Source organism: Scylla paramamosain, chromosome 39 (assembly GCF_035594125.1).
Source record: "Scylla paramamosain isolate STU-SP2022 chromosome 39, ASM3559412v1, whole genome shotgun sequence".
Lineage (NCBI taxonomy): Eukaryota > Metazoa > Arthropoda > Malacostraca > Decapoda > Portunidae > Scylla > Scylla paramamosain.
The window spans coordinates 13,193,159-13,217,431 of NC_087189.1; the positions used below are offsets into that span (position 1 = coordinate 13,193,159).

General features: G+C 43.7%; 1 protein-coding gene across 2 annotated transcripts; it reads left to right on the top strand.

The window, feature by feature from the left end:
* Nucleotides 1–6,044: 6,044 nt before the first annotated feature.
* Nucleotides 6,045–22,496, top strand: LOC135092228 (ryncolin-1-like). Of its 2 annotated transcripts, XM_063990580.1 has the most exons (4): nucleotides 6,045–6,579; nucleotides 11,005–11,447; nucleotides 12,844–12,945; nucleotides 21,445–22,496. In XM_063990580.1, the coding sequence occupies exons 1-4, from the start codon at nucleotides 6,361–6,363 to the stop codon at nucleotides 21,608–21,610; spliced, it is 930 nt and encodes a 309-aa protein (XP_063846650.1). In that variant the 5' UTR covers nucleotides 6,045–6,360; the 3' UTR covers nucleotides 21,611–22,496. The 2 variants fall into 2 exon arrangements, with proteins under 2 accessions (XP_063846650.1, XP_063846651.1); XM_063990581.1 differs by lacking the exon at nucleotides 12,844–12,945 and having other exon boundaries at nucleotides 6,048–6,579.
* The last annotated feature ends 1,777 nt before the right edge of the window (nucleotides 22,497–24,273 follow it).

A 24,273-nucleotide genomic window follows, 5' to 3' on the forward strand; every position in this document is an offset into this window, starting at 1 on the left:
AGCAGTATGAGTGGAACCCCCCCAGACATGTGAAGCATACTCCATACATGGACGGATAAGGCCCTTGTACAGAGTTAGCAGCTGGGGGGGTGAGAAAAACTGGCGGAGACGTCTCAGAACACCTAACTTCATAGAAGCTGTTTTAGCTAGAGATGAGATGTGAAGTTTCCAGTTCAGATTATAAGTAAAGGACAGACCGAGGATGTTCAGTGTAGAAGAGGGGGACAGTTGAGTGTCATTGAAGAAGAGGGGATAGTTGTCTGGAAGACTGTGTCGAGTTGATAGATGGAGGAATTGAGTTTTTGAGGCATTGAACAATACCAAGTTTGCTCTGCCCCAATCAGAAATTTTAGAAAGATCAGAAGTCAGGCGTTCTGTGGCTTCCCTGCGTGATATGTTTACTTCCTGAAGGGTTGGACGTCTATGAAAAGACGTGGAAAAGTGCAGGGTGGTATCATCAGCATAGGAGTGGATAGGACAAGAAGTTTGGTTTAGAAGATCATTAATGAATAATAAGAAGAGAGTGGGTGACAGGACAGAACCCTGAGGAACACCACTGTTAATAGATTTAGGAGAAGAACAGTGACCGTCTACCACAGCAGCAATAGAACGGTCAGAAAGGAAACTTGAGATGAAGTTACAGAGAGAAGGATAGAAACCGTAGGAGGGTAGTTTGGAAATCAAAGCTTTGTGCCAGACTCTATCAAAGGCTTTTGATATGTCCAAGGCAACAGCAAAAGTTTCACCAAAGTCTCTAAAAGAGGATGACCAAGACTCAGTAAGGAAAGCCAGAAGATCACCAGTAGAGCGGCCTTGACGGAACCCATACTGGCGATCAGATAGAAGGTTGTGAAGTGATAGATGTTTAAGAATCTTCCTGTTGAGGATAGATTCAAAAACTTTAGATAAGCAGGAAATTAAAGCAATAGGACGGTAGTTTGAGGGATTAGAGCGGTCACCCTTTTTAGGAACAGGTTGAATGTAGGCAAACTTCCAGCAAGAAGGAAAGGTAGATGTTGACAGACAGAGCTGAAAGAGTTTGACTAGGCAAGGTGCAAGCACGGAGGCACAGTTTCGGAGAACAATAGGAGGGACCCCATCAGGTCCATAAGCCTTCCGAGGGTTTAGGCCAGCGAGGGCATGGAAAACATCATTACGAGGAATTTTAATACGAGGCATGAAGTAGTCAGAGGGTGGAGGAGAGGGAGGAACAAGCCCAGAATCGTCCAAGGTAGAGTTTTTAGCAAAGGTTTGAGCAAAGAGTTCAGCTTTAGAAATAGATGTGATAGCAGTGGTGCAATCTGGTTGAAGTAGAGGAGGGAAAGAAGAAGAAGCAAAGTTATTGGAGATATTTTTGGCTAGATGCCAGAAATCACGAGGGGAGTTAGATCTTAAAAGGTTTTGACATTTTCTGTTAATGAAGGAGTTTTTGGCTAGTTGGAGAACAGACTTGGCATGGTTCCGGGCAGAAATATAAAGTGCATGAGATTCTGGTGAAGGAAGGCTTAAGTACCTTTTGTGGGCCACCTCTCTATCATGTATAGCACGAGAACAAGCTGTGTTAAACCAAGGTTTAGAAGGTTTAGGACGAGAAAAAGAGTGAGGAATGTACGCCTCCATGCCAGACACTATCACCTCTGTTATGCGCTCAGCACACAAAGACGGGTCTCTGACACGGAAGCAGTAGTCATTCCAAGGAAAATCAGCAAAATACCGCCTCAGGTCCCCCCAACTAGCAGAGGCAAAACGCCAGAGGCACCTTCGCTTAGGGGGATCCTGAGGAGGGATTGGAGTGATAGGACAAGATAAAGATATGAGATTGTGATCGGAGGAGCCCAACGGAGAAGAAAGGGTGACAGCATAAGCAGAAGGATTAGAGGTCAGGAAAAGGTCAAGAATGTTGGGCGTATCTCCAAGACGGTCAGGAATACGAGTAGGGTATTGCACCAATTGCTCTAGGTCATGGAGGATAGCAAAGTTGTAGGCTAGTTCACCAGGATGGTCAGTGAAGGGAGAGGAAAGCCAAAGCTGGTGGTGAACATTGAAGTCTCCAAGAATGGAGATCTCTGCAAAAGGGAAGAGGGTCAGAATGTGCTCCACTTTGGAAGTTAAGTAGTCAAAGAATTTCTTATAGTCAGAGGAGTTAGGAGAGAGGTATACAGCACAGATAAATTTAGTATGAGAATGACTCTGTAGTCGTAGCCAGATGGTGGAAAACTCGGAAGATTCAAGAGCGTGGGCACGAGAGCAGGTTAAGTCATTGCGCACATAAACGCAGCATCCAGCTTTGGATCGAAAATGAGGATAGAGAAAGTAGGAGGGAACAGAAAAGGGGCTACTGTCAGTTGCCTCAGACACCTGAGTTTCAGTGAGGAAAAGAAGATGAGGTTTAGAAGAGGAGAGGTGGTGTTCTACAGATTGAAAATTAGATCTTAGACCGCGAATGTTGCAGAAGTTAATGAAGAAAAAGTTGAGGGGGGTGTCAAGACACTTAGGGTCGTCGACGGAAAGGCAGTCCGACCTGGGGACATTTATGGTCCCCTCCCCAGATGGGGACTCCGAGGCTGGTGTAGGAGTCGCCATGATTTTAAAATTTTTTGAGTGAAGGGTGTGTGTGTTATTAGGTGCTTGTAGTTTTGTGTGGAGGAAGAGAGTTGTCTTTAGAGGGCAGGCTGTGACTACCCCCTTGTGTTGTGAGACACAAAGGGAAACGTTCAGTGAGGTCACAGCTGGGTTTAATGATAAGTTCACAGCACCCCCTGAACAGTGCTTTAGACCTCACTGGGAGTAATTATCGTTTCGGCAGGTGTCTACTGCCTCCTCCTCTGAAACTTTGCATTTGTTGATATTAAACTGCATTTGCCATCTGTCTGTCCATTCGTTCATCTTATCCAAATCTGCCTGCAATGCGATGGCATCCAATTCTGACCTAATTAATCTACCTATCTTCGTGTAATCCGCAAATTTAGTAACATCACTACCAACTCCAGTATCCAAATCATTGATATATATTACAAACAACAATGGTCCTAATACTGATCCCTGTGGCACCCCACTAAATACTTGACCCCACTCGGATTTAGAGCCGTTTATTACAACTCTTTCTCGCCTCCAAGTCTAAAATTCAGCAGTACTGTTTGTAATAAAGTGCAACACTTTCTTATAGCCTGTCCGTCACACCTGCTCCTCGTCTTAGGTAACCACAGCCTCACAACAGTAATTATTAGCAGTCCGCGCCTCAACAACACTAACGACATAACTTCCCACCACCAAACCACAACAAGCACTGGCTGGTGGACTAGCGGTGGTGTGAGACAAGAACTCTGGCCACGGCTAATATTCAGAAACACTTTGCTCTCCAACCACGACTATTTTCCAAGGCTACAGAGATTATTAGCCGGCTTTTCAAGAGTTCCTCCTGTTAATAATGAAGAAATCTTGCTAATTTGTCATTAGAATTATGTATAAAAAAAAAATCCTTAAGATCATTTTTACTTGAGCTAGAGCCTTTGGACAGTGGTGGAGGTGAGGGGCATAAGTGCAAGACCTCCACCCGACTCCCCAAGGATGTAAGTTTGTCTCTGATTGGCTGCCATCACTAAGCTTCATTCCTATTGGTCCAAACACCCTTGAGATGTCATGCGTCTCTCCAGGACAAAAGATAGTTAGGTATCTTTTTTTTTTTTTTGTCTCAATATGAAAGGTCAAATAGCTAAGGTTTACAAAAAAGGTGCGTTCAAAGTTAACAAATTAATGTTATTTTGTTCCATATATTTCAACTTTTATTCAATAGCCTTATACTACTACTACTACTACTACTACTACTACTATTACCACCATGGTCGTACTGAGTCAGACTTGAACGAAATTAAACACTACATATCACTTCAAAATCACCAAAGCAACATACAAACAAATACAAAATGGGGAAAAAACATCTAAATAACTTACTATTAATTACCTAACTTCCTTTACCCCTTCTATTTCAGTTCTATCCTACTTTCCTCCATATACTTTCCCCTCCTCTTCCTCCTAGTAATAGCGAAGTTACCCAAACAGCTTATAGATTAACTTGGTGCTCGGGGTGTTGGTTGTTCTTGTCCCCACACTGGAGTCACGTTCACAGTCGACAAGCATATGAACACACCCCTCTCTCTCTCTCTCTCTCTCTCTCTCTCTCTGTCTGCCGCCCATACTGTCATCCTCTGCTTCAATTATTCCATGATTAAAGGTTGTTAGATAAGACTGGACTTTTTGTTTTCATGGCTTTCGATTTCAAGATGGAACAACGATACTGTATGTCTTCTGGTACACTTGGCAACACGTACCTCAGTGTCCTTGACGCGTGAATATAACATACAAGGCCGCTCCTTGCTGGTAATTGTCAGGTCAGGTCGCTCCGGGGTTGAGATGGCAACAGCGCGGAGAGGTACAGCCAACAGGTATCAAGTTACTCTGGTAGTCTGGTTCCACTATGCTAAGGACCTTAATTAAGAGCTGCTGCTTATTTTAGATTTCCTTTGTATTCCTTTGTATTCTTTCCAAGAGAATGATGATGATGAGGAGGAGGAGCAGGAAGCAGAAGAAGAAGAGGAAGTAGGAGAACCACCACCAGGCCCAGAACTACTGCGAGCTCCGACTTCAGGTGTAGCGTCTCCACCAGCCGCTCCACCAGCACCAGCTTGTGCCGAGCATCCAGCTGCTGAACCACTTGAAGCTCCGACTCCACGCGCTGTCGCTCCACCAGTATCAGCACCAGCACCAGGGTCTCGTATGAAAAGGGTCGTGTATCTCAAGTATGCAGTCTTGCCGTCTAACCTTGCTTGTTGCATCTGCGGCAGTTGACTGTTTCTTATTGTTTGTAACGTTGGGCACAGGTCTTCATTAACATAAATTTCCATTCCTTTTAACTTCCTTGCGATTCTTATAACAGCTCCACGGTCTCCAAATCTCTCGAATCTTACCGCAATAGGCTTGATCGAGAAGGATTGACAGGTCCAACCCGGTGAGCTCTTTCCAGGTTAATTGGTGATGGTTGGACCTTATCAGTGAACAGTTGTTTCAGTGTTGTTGTCGTCTGTTCCCACGTTTCATTGCTTTGTTCATTAAAGCCGCTGACTCTAATATTATTGCGTCGACTGTAAACTTCTTGATATAACTGACGATGTTCTCCAACTCTTCAATACGAGTCTTGTATTCTTGTACTATGAATTTGTTTTCCCGATCAGGACCGTATTCTGAAACCCTTTGCTCTCTCACCACGACTATTCTCTAAGGCCACAGAGATCATTAGCCGGGTTCTCACGACTGTTTCTCCTGTTAATAACGTAGAAATCTTATTAATCTGCTGCTGGAATCATAGAAACACCCTTAAAAAACCTTGTCACTTCAGCTAGAGCCGTGTGAAAGAAGTGGAGGTGCGGCGCAGAAGTGTTTCAGTATATGGGCACAGAATGCTTCACTTCTTTCACTTCATTTTTCAGGTCGTGTGCTTCTGCCTGGGAAGATTATAAACTTTTCATCACTTCACTTCCGACTTCAGCTGGTCCATTGCATACTGAAAAGAGTAAAGAAAAGGAAGAAGAAGATGGGAGAGGAAGAAGACGAGTAGGACATGAGAATGGAATAGGAGAAAGTGATGAAGGAGCGAGGCAAGCAGGAAGAGATGAAGGAAAAATAAGATATACAGAGGGCATAGTGTCTCTCTCTCTATCTCTCTCTCTCTCTCTCGTTTTACAAAATGAAACGTAATTGAATCATCATTGAGTTATCAGGTGCATCAATTATTCAGCCCCAGCCATGTAATTTTTTACCCCCAAGGAGCAAGTTCAGCCCTGGTTGGGAATGACTGGACCAAAGCCTGATAAGAGTAGTGGAGACAAGACGCCGAAACGTTTCACAATACAGTCCTGTCATGCTCCGCCTCACAGTGCCTTGGGATTCCCTGAAGACACTACTAAGTGTTGCCAATTAGTCAGGCTAGTGCGTGGTGTGGCAGCAGCATACCCTGCCTCTGCACTGAGGCCACAGCTCCCACCACTCCACAGGAAGAAAGCATCAACACTACAAAGCTGCGAGGATCCTGCTGCATCTGATGCCAGCGCGACAAGAGGCACACTGGCGCCTTTACACAAGTGCTGCTTTATCTAATATTGACACAACACTTTACTATACTAGAGGAGTGATGACATTCATGAAGGACACAGCCTGGTATCTTTCCACGTCACGCACAAAAAGAGGCTTTAAGTGGCGTGTTGAGGGCCAAAAGGCACCCAGGGCTCAAGACACACGCCAGTCTGCTCTATGCAGCACCAAGCATCAGTCGCCTTGGTCAGGTGCTCTGACCAGTAACTACTTGTAATGAAGTTCCTTGTGGTCCTCGCCGTGGGCGTGGCCGTGGCCCAGGCAAGCACCACGCCTCCGCCCGCTGAAGAGAATAGCTCTTCAGGCCTCATGGGCGATCGCTCCCTTCTGTCCAACTTACTAATAGTCGCAGGCTACAGTGACACTTGCGTCGCCGCCGCCCTGGACTCCTGTAGGACTGGACAAGAGGACAGCCGCCACGCGTCCCTCGTGGAGGTAAGTCAGGCCAGAGTCTCTGTCTAAGCCTGGGCCAGACTGATATCAAGGGGGAAGGTATTATTAAAGACAAAATTTTTCTAATTTATCAAGGTGTGCTTGTACCAATTGTCGTTTGAGCACACCTGATTGTGTGTGTTCATTAACGGGAACCAAATACAAAAACATTAAAGTTGAATCACATAACTTGCTGGTCATATACTTCCCTAGTTACGTTTCCTTACGTGGAGTGATCTGATCCTTGTTCCCAGCAACACTTCACAGCCACTCCTGCCAATGGCCGGATTTCTCGGAGAGGGTTCTACCATACGCAAGGTTGAAATAATAATGATTCCTCTCCCCCCCAAAAAAAAAAAAAAAAAATTATATATATATATATATATATATATATATATATATATATATATATATATATATATATATATATATATATATATATATATATATATATATATATATATATATATATATATATATATAATTATTATAATGTACAGTGTCCGCGGAAAGTAATGCGCGGCCTCGGTTTTTTTTTTTTTTTTTTGAACGCTTCATCATGATTGTCACTTGTAAAGGTAAATAAGAGATAATTAAATTCCTGGTATTTATTTAATATTTTGTCATATTGCCCTTGACTTTGATGACCAATTTGAGACACTTAGGCATTGATTCAGCAATTAAGGTTTTTGAAGTATTCCTTGTCCATACCGCAGCACCACAACATTTTGTGATTTCACTGATGAGGCGCTGAATTAATGACGTGTCGCGGTCTGCAAGGCGATTCTTGATGTAACTCCAGCAGTTCTCGATGGGGTTGAGGTCTGGCGAGTTCCCTGGCCAGTCAAGGACCTGAATTTTGTGATCTTTCAGCCACTGCATAACCTTTTTGGCTCGATGACATGGAGCGCCATCCTGCATGACGTATTACAACCATGTAAGTCATAGAAAAGAAGCACATGATCCTCCACCACTTGCAGGTAACGTTCAACTGTTGTCGCTTCATTCTTAGGGAGGAAACACAACCCTCCATGCCCCCCATCACCACTAAAGGGCACCCCACATCATTACACTGGAGGGTGTTTCACGGTTTCACTTGTGTACTGGGACAAGTAGTGGCTAGAGTTCTTGGGACATCTCACTTCACCTGGCAGTGTTCTGATGCACCTAAGCTGCTTTCATTGTGCAAATGCAAGTCTCTTCCTTTTCATCTGCTTTGTAAGAAGCGGTTTGTCGGCCGGCTTGAATGTTGGTAGGTCAATCTCCTTTTGTTACCGTTCCTGCATGGTTCGTTCTGAGACATCTCCTAACACATCTGGGTGCAACTTCTTAAGTTCACAAGCCGTAATCCTTGGATCCTTCATAACCTCACGCTTCATGAGAGTATCAGTCGTCTTGGATGTCTTTCTTGGCCTCCCAGACGTTGGTTTTGTTAGAGTTATGGTGTCTGGAAAGAGGGTGCAAGTGGCTGCAACCAGGCAGCGAATGGTGCTTTCGTGTCTCCCTGTACGCCTTGAAGTTTCTTTTGTTGGCACACAAATGTACAGCCATACAAATGTCATAGCAGAAAAATGGAAAGGCTGTGAAGGGAAAGAGGGGAAATAAGGGCGTAGTGGAATGGAAACAAGTGTCATAAATTCTCTCTCCCTGGCAGCTCACTGGGCTTTGAGGCAGGAATTGTCAGTTCCCATACATACATGATAGAGAGGTGGCCCACAAAAGGTACTTAAGCCTTCCATCACCAGAATCCCATGCACTTTATATTTCTGCCAGGAACCATGCCAAGTCTGTTCTCCAACATAGCCAAAAACTCCTTCATTAACAGAAAGTGTCAAAATCTTTCAAGTTCTAACTCCCCTCGTGACTTCTGGCATCTAGCCAAAATTATCTCCAATAACTTTACTTCTTCTTCTTTCTTATTTCAACCACATGGCACCACTGCTATCACACCTATCTCTAAAGTTAAACTCTTCTCTCAAACCTTTGCTAAAAACTCTACCTTGGACGATTCTGGGCTTGTTCCTCCCTCTCCTCCACTCTCTGATTACTTCATGCTACCTATTAAAATTCTTCGCAATGATGTTTTCCATGCCTTCGCTGGCCTAAACCCTTGGAAGGCTTATGGACCTGATGGGGTGCCTCCTATTGTTATCCGGACCTGCGCCCTGTGCAGGTCCAGGTCTTGCCTAGTCAAACTCTTTCAACTTTGTTTGTCAACATCTACTTTTCCTTCTTGCTGGAAATTTCCCTACATTCAGCATGTTCCTAAAAAGGGTGACCGTTCTAATCCCTCAAACTACCGTCCTATTGCTTTAATTTCTTGCCTAAATAAAGTTACTGAATCTATCCTGTACAGGAAGATTCTTAAACATCTATCATTTCACAACGTTCTATCCGATCGCCAGCATGGGTTCCGTCAAGGCCGCTCTATTGGTGATCTTCTGGCTTTCCTTACTAAATCTTGGTCATCCTTTCTTAGAGATTTTGGTGAAACCTTTGCTGTTACTTGGGATATATCAAAAGCTTTCGATAATCAAGAGTCTGGCACAAAGCTTTGATTTCAAAACTACCCTCCTACAGCTTCTATCCTTCTCTCTGTAGCTTCATCTCAAGTTTCCTTTCTGACTGTTCTATTGTTGCTGTGGGAGACGGTCACTGTTCTCCTAAATCTATTAATAGTGGTATTCCTCAGGATTCTGTCCTGTCACCCACTCTCTTATTATTCATCAATGACCTTCTAAACCAAACTTCTTGTCCTATCCACTCCTACGCTGATGATGCCACCATGCACTTTTCCACGTCTTTTCATAGATGTCCAACCCTTCAGGAAGTAAACATTTCACGCAGGGAAGCCACAGAACGCCTGACTTCTGATCTTTCCAAAATTTCTGATTGGGGCAGAGCAAACTTGGTATTGTTCAATGCCTCAAAAACTCAATTCCTCCATCTATCAACTCGACACAGTCTTCCAGACAACTATTCCCTCTTCTTCAATGACACTCAACTGTCCCCCTCTTCTACACTGAACATCCTCGGTCTGTCCTTTACTTATAATCTGAACTGGAAACTTTACTTATAATCTGAACTGGAAACTTCACATCTCATCTCTAGCTGAAGCAGCTTCTGTGAAGTTAGGCATTCTGAGATGTCTCCGCCAGTTTTTCTCACCCCTCCCCCCCCACCAGCTGCTAACTCTGTACAAGGGCCTTATCCGTCCATGTATGGAGTGGGGTTCAACTCATACCGCTCTTCTAGACACGGAGGAATCAAGAGCTTTTCGTTTCATCAACTCCTCTCCTCTAACTGACTGTCTTCAGCCTCTCTCTCATCGCCACAATGTTGCATCTCTAGCTGTCTTCTACCGCTATTTTCATGCTAACTGCTCTTCTGATCTTGCTAACTGCATGTCTCCCCTCCTCCCGCGGCCTCGCTGCACGAGATTTTCTTCTTTCTCTTACCCCTATTCTGTCCATCTCTCTAATACAAGTTAACCAGTATTGTCAATCATTCATCCCTTTCTCTGGTAAACTCCGGAACTCCCTGCCTGCTTATGTATTTCCACCTTCCTATGACTTGAATTCCTTCAAGAGAGGTTTCAAAACATCCTTAAATTTTTTATTACTGCTTTGGACCCTTTTATGGGACTGGCATCTCAGTGGGCTCCTTATTTATTGGATTTTTGTTGCCCTTGGCCAGTGTTCCTCCTACATAAAAAAAAAAAAAATAAATAAATAAATTTAAAAAATACCCTCACCCTTCCCGCGCTCGTGGCAGCAAGACCAGACGTATGATAAAGGCGCGGCTTGGCTCCACTGTATGATAACCAAGCATACCATAATTCCGAATTTTCGGGCAATATTGCGCAATACTTTCCGCGGACACTGTGTGTGTGTGTGTGTGTGTGTGTGTGTGTGTGTGTGTGTGTGTGTGTGTGTGTGTGTGTGTGTGTGTGTGTTTATTTAACATCAGATATTTTACTCGATATAACAAATAATTTAAAATACAGTATTTAATTTTGATTTAAATGAAGATTTTTCTTACTCCAATTTAAATCATTTCATTTAAATCACACCAATCCCGACCACATGTGTAGCATCAACTTTTCCAGATACGAGTATCCTTATGCAGCTCAACTTTGTGTTCGGTCTTTATCAGCGGCAATGCTGGACGAGTTGAGCCGCCATGTCTAACGTAAATATGGCCCTCTACTAACACCTTGTCAGACTCTCCTACAGGGCGCGGTATTATCACCAACGATATCTTCGAAATTAAACAAGGGGTGATAATTTTCATTAATGCGTTTCAATCAATACTCGAGACTCATATCGAAGTGAAGTTTTTGTTGGATCTTTATTAGTGGCAATGCAGGAGGAGCTGCGCCGCCACGTCTGACGTAAACCTGGTCACTGTTTGGCCTTCGCTTTACAGGAGGCGAGGGAAGTGGTGCAGCAGGTGAGTGCTGCTGTAAACAAATGGGAGTCTCGGCCGCGTCACTGCAAGGACTTACTGGACTCCGGGGACAGCGGGAGCGGCCTGCGCCAGGTGTACCCTTACCCTGGGCGACCCCACCACCGCGTGCCCGTGTTTTGTGACCACACCGTCGACGGCGGGGGATGGACCGTCTTCCAGCGGCGCACCAGTGATGCCGTCCGCCAAGATTTCTACCGCACTTGGGTCGAGTATCAGTTGGGCTTTGGTGACCTGGAGGGTGAATTCTGGCTGGGCCTTGACCTTCTGCACCAGCTGACCTCCACCACCCTGCAGCAGCTACGAATTGACCTGGACGATTACGAGGGAGAACATCGGTGGGCTAAGTATGGATTCTTCCACGTGGGCGCACCAGAGACCAAGATCCGCCTCAGTGCTGGAAGGTGAGGCCCTTCACCCTCTTGTATTCTCTCTCTCTCTCTCTCTCTCTCTCTCTCTCTCTCTCTCTCTCTCTCTCTCTCTCTCTCTCTCTCTCTCTCTCTCTCTCTCTCTCTCTCTCTCTCTCTCTCTCTCTCTCTCTCTCTCTCTCTTATATTATATTTCTCCAGATTAATAATCAGGATTATATATATATATATATATATATATATATATATATATATATATATATATATATATATATATATATATATATATATATATATATTGTTGTTTTAACTCTGTGTCGCCTGTCGCCTAGCCACGACCTTATCCAGCCTAACACCTTCCCATGTATCCCGTGCGCCCTAATCTTTCTCAGGAGGCGTGCTGTGACTGTTTCATCAAATTATTCTCATCCAAATGCTCCCTAATGTTCCTCGCGATTACTGATTCCATTATTTTACCAACAATTGAAGCCAAGCTGACTGACAGCTCTATAGTCAGACGTTAACGTTTTATCTCCTTTCTTAAAGATGGGCACTACATTGGCCTGCCTCCACATGACCAGTACCTCTCCTGAGTCCAGTGACTTCCTAAACACAGTAACTGGCGGCTCACTAATAACCTCTTTGCATTCCTTCAGTACTCTGGGATATATTTGCTCTGGTCCTGGTGACTTCATTTTCTTCTTCTATCTATCTCCTGTTCCACGATCTCCCTAGTTCTGGAAATGTCTATCAGCTTCTCACCCCCTTCTGCTCTAAAGCCTTGTCACTATCCGGCATTTCCTGCCTGTTTTCCTGGGTGAAGACTGTCAAAAAATACTCGTTCAGAATTCTACTCATCTCCATCCCAGAACACACTAGCTCTTCATGAGACGCCTTTAATGGACTTATTATTTCTCTGTTTTTCGTCCTACACATGGATAAATACATAGATAGACGGATAAATATGCCGAACATCTCGGTATAGGGAGTCGTATGTTCCATCTAGTATCAGGATATTGAATGGGAATCAACAGTTGTAAAAGAAGGCAGCACTCAGGGACATCAGCAATACTTTTAATGTTTTTTAATATTTTAATGTGTTCTATTTTTGATAGTTTATGACTGAGAATTTAATAGATGTAACTGATAGTTTAAGAATTTTTATACTTCTATATTTCTCTTTTATACTTTGGCAAGCACAAGACAAATTCTCTGTAAGAGCAATAAAGTATTATTATTATTATTATTATTATTATTATTATTATTATTATTATTATTATTATTATTAAATAGATAGGTGTTGCTAGATAGGTACAAATATAAATAGACGGATCAATAAAAATATTAATTCTCTCTTTTTTCTCGCGCGCGCGCGCGCGCGCGCGCGTGTGTGTGTGTGTGTGTGTGTGTGTGCATTGTGTTGTGTTAACAGATACAGCGGCGACACAGGGAACAGCCTTGAACACCACTACGGCAGCCGATTTAGCACCCATGATGCTGACAACGACAGGTCGAGTCATAACTGTGCCCAAAAGTAAGTGTTGCCGCGCCACACAACTCAGCAGTGACACCACACAACATACACACAAGTGCTGTCACACAACACAACACAACACAAAAGTAAGTGTTGCCGCGCCACACAACTCAGCAGTGACACCACACAACATGCACACAAGTGCTGTCACACAACACAACACAAAATTAAGTGTTGTCATGTTATACAGTGACACAACACAACATGCAGAAGTGGTCACGCAACACAACACAACACAAAAGAACCGACATTCCTTAATTTGTACCTCTCAGCTTTCCCATGAAATTACTTCAAGTCCATAGCAGGAGGCAGTAGACACCTGCCGAAACGATAATCACTCCCAGTGAGGTCTAAAGCACTGTTCAGGGGGTGCTGTGAACTTATCATTAAAGCCAGCTGTGACCTCACTGAACGTTTCCCTTTGTGTCTCACAACACAAGAGGGCAGTCACAGCCTGCCCTCTTCCTCCACACAAAACTACAAGCACCTAATAACACACACACCCTTCACTCAAAATTTCTAAATCATCATGGTTACTCCTACACCTGCCTCGGAGTCCCCATCTGGGGAGGGGACCACAAATGTCTCCAGGTCGGACTGCCCTTCTGACGACGAAACTAGTGTCTTGACACCCCCCTCAACTTTTTCTTCGTTAACTTCTGCAACATTCGCTGTCTAAGATCTAATTTTCAATCTGTAGAACACCACCTCTCCTCTTCTAAACCATATCTTCTTTTCCTCACTGAAACTCAGGTGTCTGAGGCAACTGACAGTAGCCCCTTTTCTGTTCCCTCCTACTTTCTCTATCCTCATTTTCAATCCAAAGCTGGATGCTGCGTTTATGTGGGCAACGACTTAACCTGCTCTCGTGCCCACGCTCTTGAATCTTCCGAGTTTTCCACCATCTGGCTACGACTACAGAGTCACTCTCAAACTAATTTTATCTGTGCTGTATACCTCTCTCCTAACTCCTCTGACTATAAGAAATTCTCTGAGTACTTAACTTCCAAAGTGGAGCACATTCTGACTCTCTTCCCTTTTGCAGAGATCTCCATTCTTGGAGACTTCAATGTTCATCACCAGCTTTGGCTTTCCTCTCCCTTCACTGACCATCCTGGTGAACTAGCCGTCAACTTTACTATCCTCCACGATCTAGAGCAATTGGTGCAACACCCTACTCGTATTCCTGACCGTCTTGGAAATACGCCCAACATTCTTGCCCTTTTCCTGACCTTTAATCCTGCTTATGCTGTCACCCTCTGTTCTCCGTTGCGCTCCTCCAATCACACTCTCATATCATAAGAACATAAGAACATAAGAAATAAGGGAAGCTGCAAGAAGCGACCAGACTTACACGTGGCAGTCCCTGTATGAAACACACCTACCTATTTCCATCTGCTATCCCCATCCATAAACTTGTCTAATCTTCTCTTAAAGCTCTCTAGTGTCCTAGCACTAACTACATGATTACTGAGTCCGTTCCATTCATCTACCACTCTATTTGAGAACCAATTTTTTCCTATCTCCTTCCTAAACCTAAATTTTTCAAGCTTGAACCCGTTATTTCTTGTTCTACCCTGGTTGCTGATCCTAAGAATTTTGCTTACATCTCCCTTGTTATAACCCTTATACCACTTAAAGACTTCTATCAGGTCCCCTCTTAACCTACGTCTCTCTAAAGAATGTAAATTTAACAGCTTCAACCTCGTCTCGTAAGGAATACTCCTCATCCCCTGTATCCTTTTAGTCATTCTCCTCTGTACTGATTCTAATAGACCTATATCTTTCCTGTAATGTGCGGACCAGAACTGCACCGCGTAGTCTAGATGAGGTCTGACCAGCGCCAAGTATAACTTTAATATTACTCCCGGCCTTCTACTTTTAACACTCCTAAAAATGAATCCTAGTACCCTATTTGCCTTGTTTCTGGCTTCTATGCATTGTTTCCCTAGATGGAGTTCAGAGCTAACTATAACTCCTAAATCCTTCTCGTACCCTGTACCTACCAGAGTTTGGTTGTCTAATGTGTACCTATTGTGTGGGTTTCCTCTACCTACGCTAAGCACTTTGCATTTATTTATATTGAATTGCATTTGCCATCTATCCGTCCATTCATTAATTCTATCTAAGTCTGCCTGCAAGGCGATGGCATCCGATTCTGACCTAATTAATCTATCTATCTTTGTGTCATCCGCAAATTTACTAACATCACTACTAATTCCACTATCCAAGTCATTGATATACATTAGAAATAACAATGGCCCTAATACTGATCCCTGTGGCACCCCACTAATTACATGACCCCACTCGGATTTCGAGCCGTTTATTACCACTCTCTGTCGCCTGTCACTAAGCCATGACCCTATCTAGCCTAACACCTTCCCATCTATCCCGTGTGCCCTAACCTTTCTCAGGAGCCTTTGATGGGGTACCTTGTCAAATGCTTTACTAAAGTCCAGATATAAGATATCATAACTATCACCATTATCTACTGCCTCGTACACCTTACTGTAAAAACTTAACAAGTTTGTCAGGCAAGACTTCCCCTTCGTGAAGCCATGCTGTGACTGATTTATCAAGTTATGTTTGTCTAAATGTTCCCTAATGTTCCTCGCTATTATTGACTCTAACATTTTACCTACAACTGAAGTTAAGCTGACAGGTCTATAATTAGACGCTAAAGTTTTATCTCCTTTCTTAAAGATGGGTACTACATTAGCCTGCCTCCACATTACTGGTACCTCACCCGACTCCAGTGATTTCCTAAAGACAGAAACTAACGGCTCACTAATAATCTCTTTACATTCCTTAAGTACTCTGGGGTATATTTCATCAGGTCCTGGTGACTTGAACTTTTTTAGCCTATCTATCTCCTGTTCCACTATCTCCCTAGTTATGGAAATAACTGTCAGCTTCTCATTCTCATCTGCTCTAAACACCTGTTCACTATCTGGCATATCCTGCATGTTTTCCTGGGTGAAGACAGTTAAAAAATAATCATTCAGAAGTTTACTAATCTCCTCCCCAGAACTAACCAGCTCCCCATCTGCTGCCTTTAATGGACCTACAGTATCCTTATTCTTCGTCCTGTATACCTGATAAAATCCCTTGGGGTCCGTCTTCGCCTGGCTGGCTACCTTTGATTCATAATAATTGTCCTTAGCTTTCCTCGTTAACTTCCTGACTGTTCTAACTAATTCATTATATTGTGTCCTTAAAACTTCTTCACCTGCCCTTAATCTCCTATATATACTTCTCTTACGCCCTATATAATGCTTTAACCTAGCAGTCATCCATTTAGGGTCATTTTTTTGTGATCTTATTGTTTTATACGGGATATTTGCTAACTGACCTGTATGAACTTTATCTACGAAATATTTATACAATTCATCTACATTTACTTCACCTAGTCCCCTCATCTCGTCCCCTACCATCCTCTCCTCTCCCTCATCTACTCGCCTCGACCTCACCTCTCTCATTTCAGCATGACCTGACATTCCAACATACTCACACCTAGCTCCCCCCTTCCTCTTTCCTCCTCCCTTCCGGACACATCTTCCCTCCTCTTGTCCTACACCCTCACGCCTCACCTCACCTTTCTCATCCTGCCTTATCTCTCTGAACTCCGTCCCTGACCTGACCTCACCCCGCATCCTTTGCCAGTCCACTCCTTGGAGGTACCTTCTTAATTCTTCAAAATCTGCTCTCCTAAAGTCAGGTATTTTACTAGTGTTTTTGTTTCTAACTGTTTCTTCCCATTCTAAATTGTACCTAATTTCCCTATGGTCACTGTTACCTAGCTGTCCTCCAACCTCTACCTGCGTGACTGCTTCCTCCCTGCTAGTAAGAATTAAATCTAGAATATTATTCCCCCTTGTGGGTTCTACGACTACTTGTTTTAAAAAATTATCCTGAATTACCTTAAGAAATTCCTCTGCTTCCTTGTTACCCACCATCAGACTCCAGTCGATATTCCTAAAATTAAAATCTCCTACCACACATACCTGACTGTACCTGCCTGCTCTATTTAATTCCTGCCACAGTGAGATGTTAATTTCCTCTGTACTGGTCGGTGGTCTGTAAACTACCCCTATACCTGTATCTAGTCCTATCGCTCCAATCCCTCTTCAGGATCCCCCTAAGTGGAGGCACCTCTGGCGTTTTGCCTCTGCTAGTTGGGGGACCTGAGGAGGTATTTTGCTGATTTTCCTTGGAATGACTACTGCTTCCGTGTCAGAGACCCGTCTTTGTGTGCTGAGCGCATAACAGAGGTGATAGTGTCTGGCATGGAGGCGTACATTCCTCACTTTTTCTCGACCTAAACCTTCCAAACTTTGGTTTAACACAACTTGTTCTCGTGCTAAACATGCTCGAGAGGTGGCCCAGAAAGGGTACTTCAGCCTTCCCCCACCAGAATCTCATGCACTTTAGATTTCTGCCCGGAACCATGACAAGTCTGTTCTCCAACTAGCCAAAAACTCCTTCATTAACAGAAAATGTCAAAATCTTTCAAGATCTAACTCCCCTCATGACTTCAGGCATCCAGCCAAAAATATTTCCATTAACTTTGCTTCTTCTTTTCCTCCTTTATTTCAACCAGATGGCACCACAGCCATCACATCTATTTCGAAAGCTGAACTCTTCGCTCAAACCTCTGTTAAAAAACTCTACCTTGGACGATTCAGGGTTTGTTCCTCCCTCTCCTCCACCCTCTGACTACTTTATGCTACTCATTCAAATTCTTTGCAGTGATGTTTTCCATGCCCTCGCTGACCTAAACCCTCGTAAGGCTTATGGACCTGATGGGGTCCCTCCTATTGTTCTCCGAAACTGTGCCTACATGCTTGCACCTTGCCTAGTCAAACTTTTTCAGCTCTGTCTGTCAACATCTACCATTCCTTCTTGCTGGAAGTTTGCCAACATTTAGCCTGTTCCTAAAAAGGGTGACCATTCTAATCCCTCAAACTACTACTACTTAATTTCTTCCCTATCTAAAGTTTTGAATCTACCCTGAACAGGAAGATTCTTAAACATCTATCACCTCATAACCTATCTGATCGCCAGTATGGTCCCCGTCAAGGCCGCTCTACTGGTGATCTTCTGGCTTTCCTTACTGAGTCTTGGTCATCCTCTTTTAGAGATTTTGGTGAAGCTTTTGCTGTTGCCTTGGATATATCAAAACCTTTTGATAGAGTCTGGCACAAAGCCTTGATTTCCAAACTACTCTCCTACGGCTTCTATCCTTCTCTCTGTAGCTTCATCTCAAGTTTCCTTTCTGACCGTTCTATTGCTGCTGTGGTAGATGGTCACTGTTCTTCTCCTAAATCTATTAACGGTGGTGTTCCTCGGGGTTCTGTCCTGTCACCCACTCTCTTCCTATTATTCATCAATGACCTTCTAAACCAAACTTTTTGTCTTATCCACTCCTACGCTGATGATACCACCATGCACTTTTCCACGTCTTTTCATAGACGTCCAACACTTCAGGAAGTAAACATTTTACGCAGGGAAGCCACAGAATGCCTGACTTCTGATCTTCCTAAAATTTCTGACTGGGGCAGAGCAAACTTGGTATTGTTCAATGCTTCACAATCTCAATTCCTCCATCTATCAACTCGACACAACCTTCCTGACAACTATTCCCTCTTCTTCAGTGACACTCAACTGTCCCCCTCTTCTACACTGAAAATCCTCGTTCTGTCCTTTACTTATAATTTGAACTGGAAACTTCACATCTCATCTCTAGCTAAAACAGCTTCTATGAAGTTAGGTGTTCTTAGACGTCTCCGCCAGTTTTTCTCACCCGCCCCCCAGCTGCTAACTCTGTACAAGGGCCTTATCCGTCCATGTAAGGAGTATGCTTCACATGTATGTGGGGTTCCACTCATACCAGTCTTCTAGACAGGGTGGAATCAAAGGCTTTTCGTCTCATCAACTCCTCTCCTCTAACTGACTGTCTTCAGCCTCTCTCTCATCGCCGCAATGTTGCATCTCAAGCTGTCTTGTACCGCTATTTTCATGCTAATTGCTCTTCTGATTTTATTAACAGCATATCTCCCCTCCTCCTGCGGCCTCGCTGCACAAGATTTTCTTCTTTCTCTCACCCTTATTCTGTCCACCTCTCCAATGCAAGAGTTAACCAGTATTCTCAATCATTTATCCCTTTCTCTGGTAAACTCTGGAACTCCCTGCCTGCTTCTGTATTTCCACCTTCCTATGACCTGAATTCCTTCAAGAGGGAGGTTTCAAGACATCCTTCAATTTTTTACTACTGCTTTGGGCCTTTTATGGGACTGGAATCTCAGTGGGCTTTTTATTTATTGCATTTTTGTTGCCCTTGGCTGGTGTTCCTCCTAAAAAAAAATAAAATAAAAATAAAATAAATAAATAAAAAAAAAATGTCAAACAGATTTTACCTTCGTTTTTCTTGGAAATGATTCGCTATTTAGAGCAGTCCCCCAGAAATAAAGTGAGCGATATCCAGGGAGAAAACACATAGCATATTAAAGCAAAGGTCTCTACACTTGTGATAAAAGAGTACAGTTTGACTCCCCGTGTCAAGGCTGTGGCCTCCTGTAGACATCCCTCAAGTCACGCTAACACTCTCCTAACTATTGCACAATGTTTATATTTAAGAAAGAATACTGACAAGACCACAACTATTAGTTTTGGTTCTCCGCTCCGTGACACTCTCCACTTGGCTCCACACTCTTCCGACCAAGGTAATGGACCGCCACGCACTCTGCATGAGTTTCTCTGTTGCTGATCGTGGCGTCAGGGCAAACCCAACCTTCAGGTCCATCATCACATCCGTTGTACTGCGTCACAAGCCGCTGCTTTAGCCAAACATCTTCAAGTCCACACTTTACACTGCGCCACTTCCTAATGTGATGCTTCCCTTTCTTGTCACTCATATCCCCTCACTTCTGGAGTCTGGCTCCACCACGTGGAACACTGTATAGCTGTGTCGCTCACCGTAAGTCACTGGACTCGTGGCACTGACAACGTGTGTGCTCAGCGTCCTCAGGCCGTGGATTTATTTTCAGTCACGGGGATATTGTGAACGCCTGATCTTATCAAATTCTGGAAGCTTTTTCGTGGCCTCTCCACAATTTCCTGTAGGTAGTTATCTACGCTTTTTGCTTGGCTCTTTCTCTCGGCACTACAAGTCGTGGACACAAAATCCTTGTGCCTTACAGTGGCTGACTTTCTTATCAATGTTGCAGAAACAGATTCTCTTGAAAATTTGAAGCATTGTTTGTACAACTTCTTGGGTGATCGCCTCTCCAACTTTTGCTGCTGACCTCATTATTGTGCTTGTTTCTTAGATTTTTGTATGTAAATATTATCTTTATTTTTTTCTAATCAAGGCTGGTGGTCGCTTATAGGACACTTTCCAGGTAAAAATATTATTTGCACACATCTCTCTCTCTCTCTCTCTCTCTCTCTCTCTCTCTCTCTCTCTCTCTCTCTCTCTCTCTCTCTCTCTCTCTCTCTCTCTCTCTCTCTCTCTCTCTCTCTCCCCTTCTCTTTAGCTCACTTCCCTTCTCTTCTTTCTGAGGCGACACTTTTCAGGTAGAAAAATGACGTGCACACACTTGAGTAATCTTGTGACAAAGCAGGCGTGCAGCCTTGATGGGGTTCGCTCTTGTGAGCTAACCAGGCAAAACCCAGGTAACCGTGCAACACTCACAAGCCATGACGATGCTGTGCTCAGGTTTTTAATCAGTGACAGCAAATGTGAGGCACAGTAGGTGGAGATACCTCTCCCGCGCTCCCCTGCCAGTTTTCCTCTTGCCGCCATCTTGACATTTCGTCGCTCAAATCTAATCCCTACATGATAATTGGTCCTGGCAAACAGGACACGTGACTTGCCATACGTGACAATTTGCCATTTCTGAACACCTCCCGGGGCTCTACATCCAACATCGGAGCTTTGCTCTGCGGGTGCGCTGCGATCCTTACAGCTCATCTTTTATTTATTTTTTTTCGGTGACAGAATAATCTCCAAACAACTTTCAAAAGTAGTGAAGTTGTGTTTCCTTTATTTGTATAAATGAAATAGTGCACATTTGCAGTCTTCCTCAGCCGCCATCAAACTTAAGTTCAGTTTTCAAATGTATTTTCAGTTTTGAAGTGTATTTTCTAAGTAAAAGAAACTTAAAAGTGCTGGCAAATAAAATGGTGCAAGTTTTATAAATTGACCTGACTGGATCCCGAGGGAAACATTTCACAAATACAAAGTGAGTGGGAGGAAGCGGCCACGCAGTGGTGAGCGGAGCGGTCAGTCTGTCTTCCCTCGGTCATGGCGCATTCCCTTCACAGAAAACATCACTTTTCTAATTACTTGCACCAAATGCAATGTGCATATTTTACTTAGACACCGATTGGAAAGAAAACTAAAGATCACGTATCCTCAGACACTACATGACAAAGGAATGAGTGTGCGTGTGTATGATGTTTGTACCAAATCTTGTGTGACTGTTCCGTTCCTTTCAGATACCGGGGAGCTTATTGGTATAATGATTGCCATCACTCTAATCTGAACGGCTACCAATATGAGGGCAACCACACCTCCACTGGCGATGGCATCAACTGGAATCATTGGAAGGGCCACCACTACTCCCTGAAGCGAACGTCCATGATGACCCGCCCCGCCTTCTGAACCACTCTCGTGTTGGCTGTGGCCGGCACTGTGGGAGGCGTGCACACAAGCACACAAAAGTTTTTTTTTTTTTTAATGTAGGAAGGACACTGGCCAAGGGCAACAAAATCCAATAAAAAAAATATGCCCACTGAAATGCCAGTCCCATAAAAGGGTCAAAGCAGTGGTCAAAAATTGATAAATAAGTGTCTTGAAACCTTCCTCTTGAAGGAATTCAAGTCATAAGAAGGTGGAAATACAGAAGCAGGCAGGCAGTTCCAGAGTTTACCAGAGAAAGGGATGAATGGTTGAGAATACTCTTGCGTTAGAGAGGTGAACAGAATAGGGATGAGAGAAAGAAGAAAGTCTTGTGCAGCGAGGCCGCGGGAGGAGGGGAGGCATGCAGTTAGCAAGATCAGAAGAGCAGTTAGCATGAAAATAGCGGTAGAAGACAGCTAGAGATGCAACAGAATAAGCCTGAAGACAGCCTCTCAACTGTGCACAGGACGCGCTTCCAGATCACCACCACCACCACCACCTCTTCAAGCTCCCTCTCTGACGCTACTCTCAGCCTGAGCGGCTCTCCCTCCCGCAAACCTCCGGAGTGGCTGGCCCCTCACAGCCACTCCGGAAGTTTGCGCTGCTTGCCTCCTCACACGGCCACGAGACGTGCACACCGTGCGTCCCTGCACCGGGCTCTGCGTGCTCGTAGTCACGTGACGCTGTTAGGTATTTCATTATATCCTGTGATTTAATTACACAGGCAGGTAGGCTCTCTCTCTCTCTCTCTCTCTCTCTCTCTCTCTCTCTCTCTCTCTCTCTCTCTCTCTTTGCAGTGTAACATCCTTGCTGCTAACAAATGTCAGTAACAAAAAAGAAGCCGATAATAAATTCATCCTTGCCTTGAGCAGTCTTTCATTACTCTGTTTTGGGATGCACTGCAACATGCTGGGTTAGTGGGACTGTGGGATGGATTACGCCAGGACAAGTTAGGACACTATAGGAATTGATAGGCTATGGTTACTTAAGACAGGAGTGGGAGTCTTCATTGATAACTTGCGATAGAACATCAGACAGTATCGAGACTGAAAAGGTTTATGGGTACCAGTTAATGCAGAAGTGACACACACACACACACTCACACACACAGAATACGTAGATACAGACATGGCAGCTTGGGTTATGGCAGGTTAGGATAGAATAGATCATGTCGCACGAAATATGAGGAACTCAATAATAATAATAATAATAATAATAATGATGATGATGATGATGATGATGACAACAACAGTACAACATGGGTTTCAAGCACCAATCAGGCGGTTTAACTAATAATGCTTGTCGTAGTGATGCAGTTTGGCACTTGGACAAAAGATGTAATGCTGGATATGAAAACGATTACGATACAAAATAACTCAGCATTGATAAATACCAGACCTAACATACACGTCTTAATTAAGTAAACCTCCTACTCCACCCACGAAAGTCCAGCACTCAGTAAGAAACACCCATGAAACATTGACAACACTGACTACCAAGCCATCAGTTACCACGTGACACTAGTTAGCTAATAAGAACATAAGAAATAAGGAAGCTGCAGGAAGCCATCAGGCCTACACGTGGCAGTCCCTGTATGAAATATACCTACCTATTTCCACCTATCATCCCCATCCATAAATCTGTCTAATTTTCTCTTGAAGCTCCATAATGACTCAGCACTAACAACTTGATTACTGAGTTTCATTCATCTACCACTCTATTTGAGAACCAATTCTTATCCTGCACCTACCAGAGCTTCGTTGTTTAATGTGTACCTACTGTGTGGGTTTCCTCTACCTACGCAAAGTAATTTGCATTTGTTGATATTAAACTGCATTTGCCATCTGTCTGTTCATTCGTTCATCTTATCCAAATCTGCCTGCAATGCGATGGCATCCAATTCTGACCTAATTAATCTACCTATCTTCGTGTAATCCGCAAATTTAGTAACATCACTACCAACTCCAGTATCCAAATCATTGATATATATTACAAACAACAATGGTCCTAATACTGATCCCTGTGGCACCCCACTAAATACTTGACCCCACTCGGATTTAGAGCCGTTTATTACAACTCTTTCTCGCCTCCAAGTCTAAAATTCAGCAGTACTGTTTGTAATAAAGTGCAACACTTTCTTATAGCCTGTCCGTCACACCTGCTCCTCGTCTTAGGTAACCACAGCCTCACAACAGTAATTATTAGCAGTCCGCGCCTCAACAACACTAACGACATAACTTCCCACCACCAAACCACAACAAGCACTGGCTGGTGGACTAGCGGTGGTGTGAGACAAGAACTCTGGCCACGGCTAATATTCAGAAACACTTTGCTCTCCAACCACGACTATTTTCCAAGGCTACAGAGATTATTAGCCGGCTTTTCAAGAGTTCCTCCTGTTAATAATGAAGAAATCTTGCTAATTTGTCATTAGAATTATGTATAAAAAAAAATCCTTAAGATCATTTTTACTTGAGCTAGAGCCTTTGGACAGTGGTGGAGGTGAGGGGCATAAGTGCAAGACCTCCACCCGACTCCCCAAGGATGTAAGTTTGTCTCTGATTGGCTGCCATCACTAAGCTTCATTCCTATTGGTCCAAACACCCTTGATATGTCATGCGTCTCTCCAGGACAAAAGATAGTTA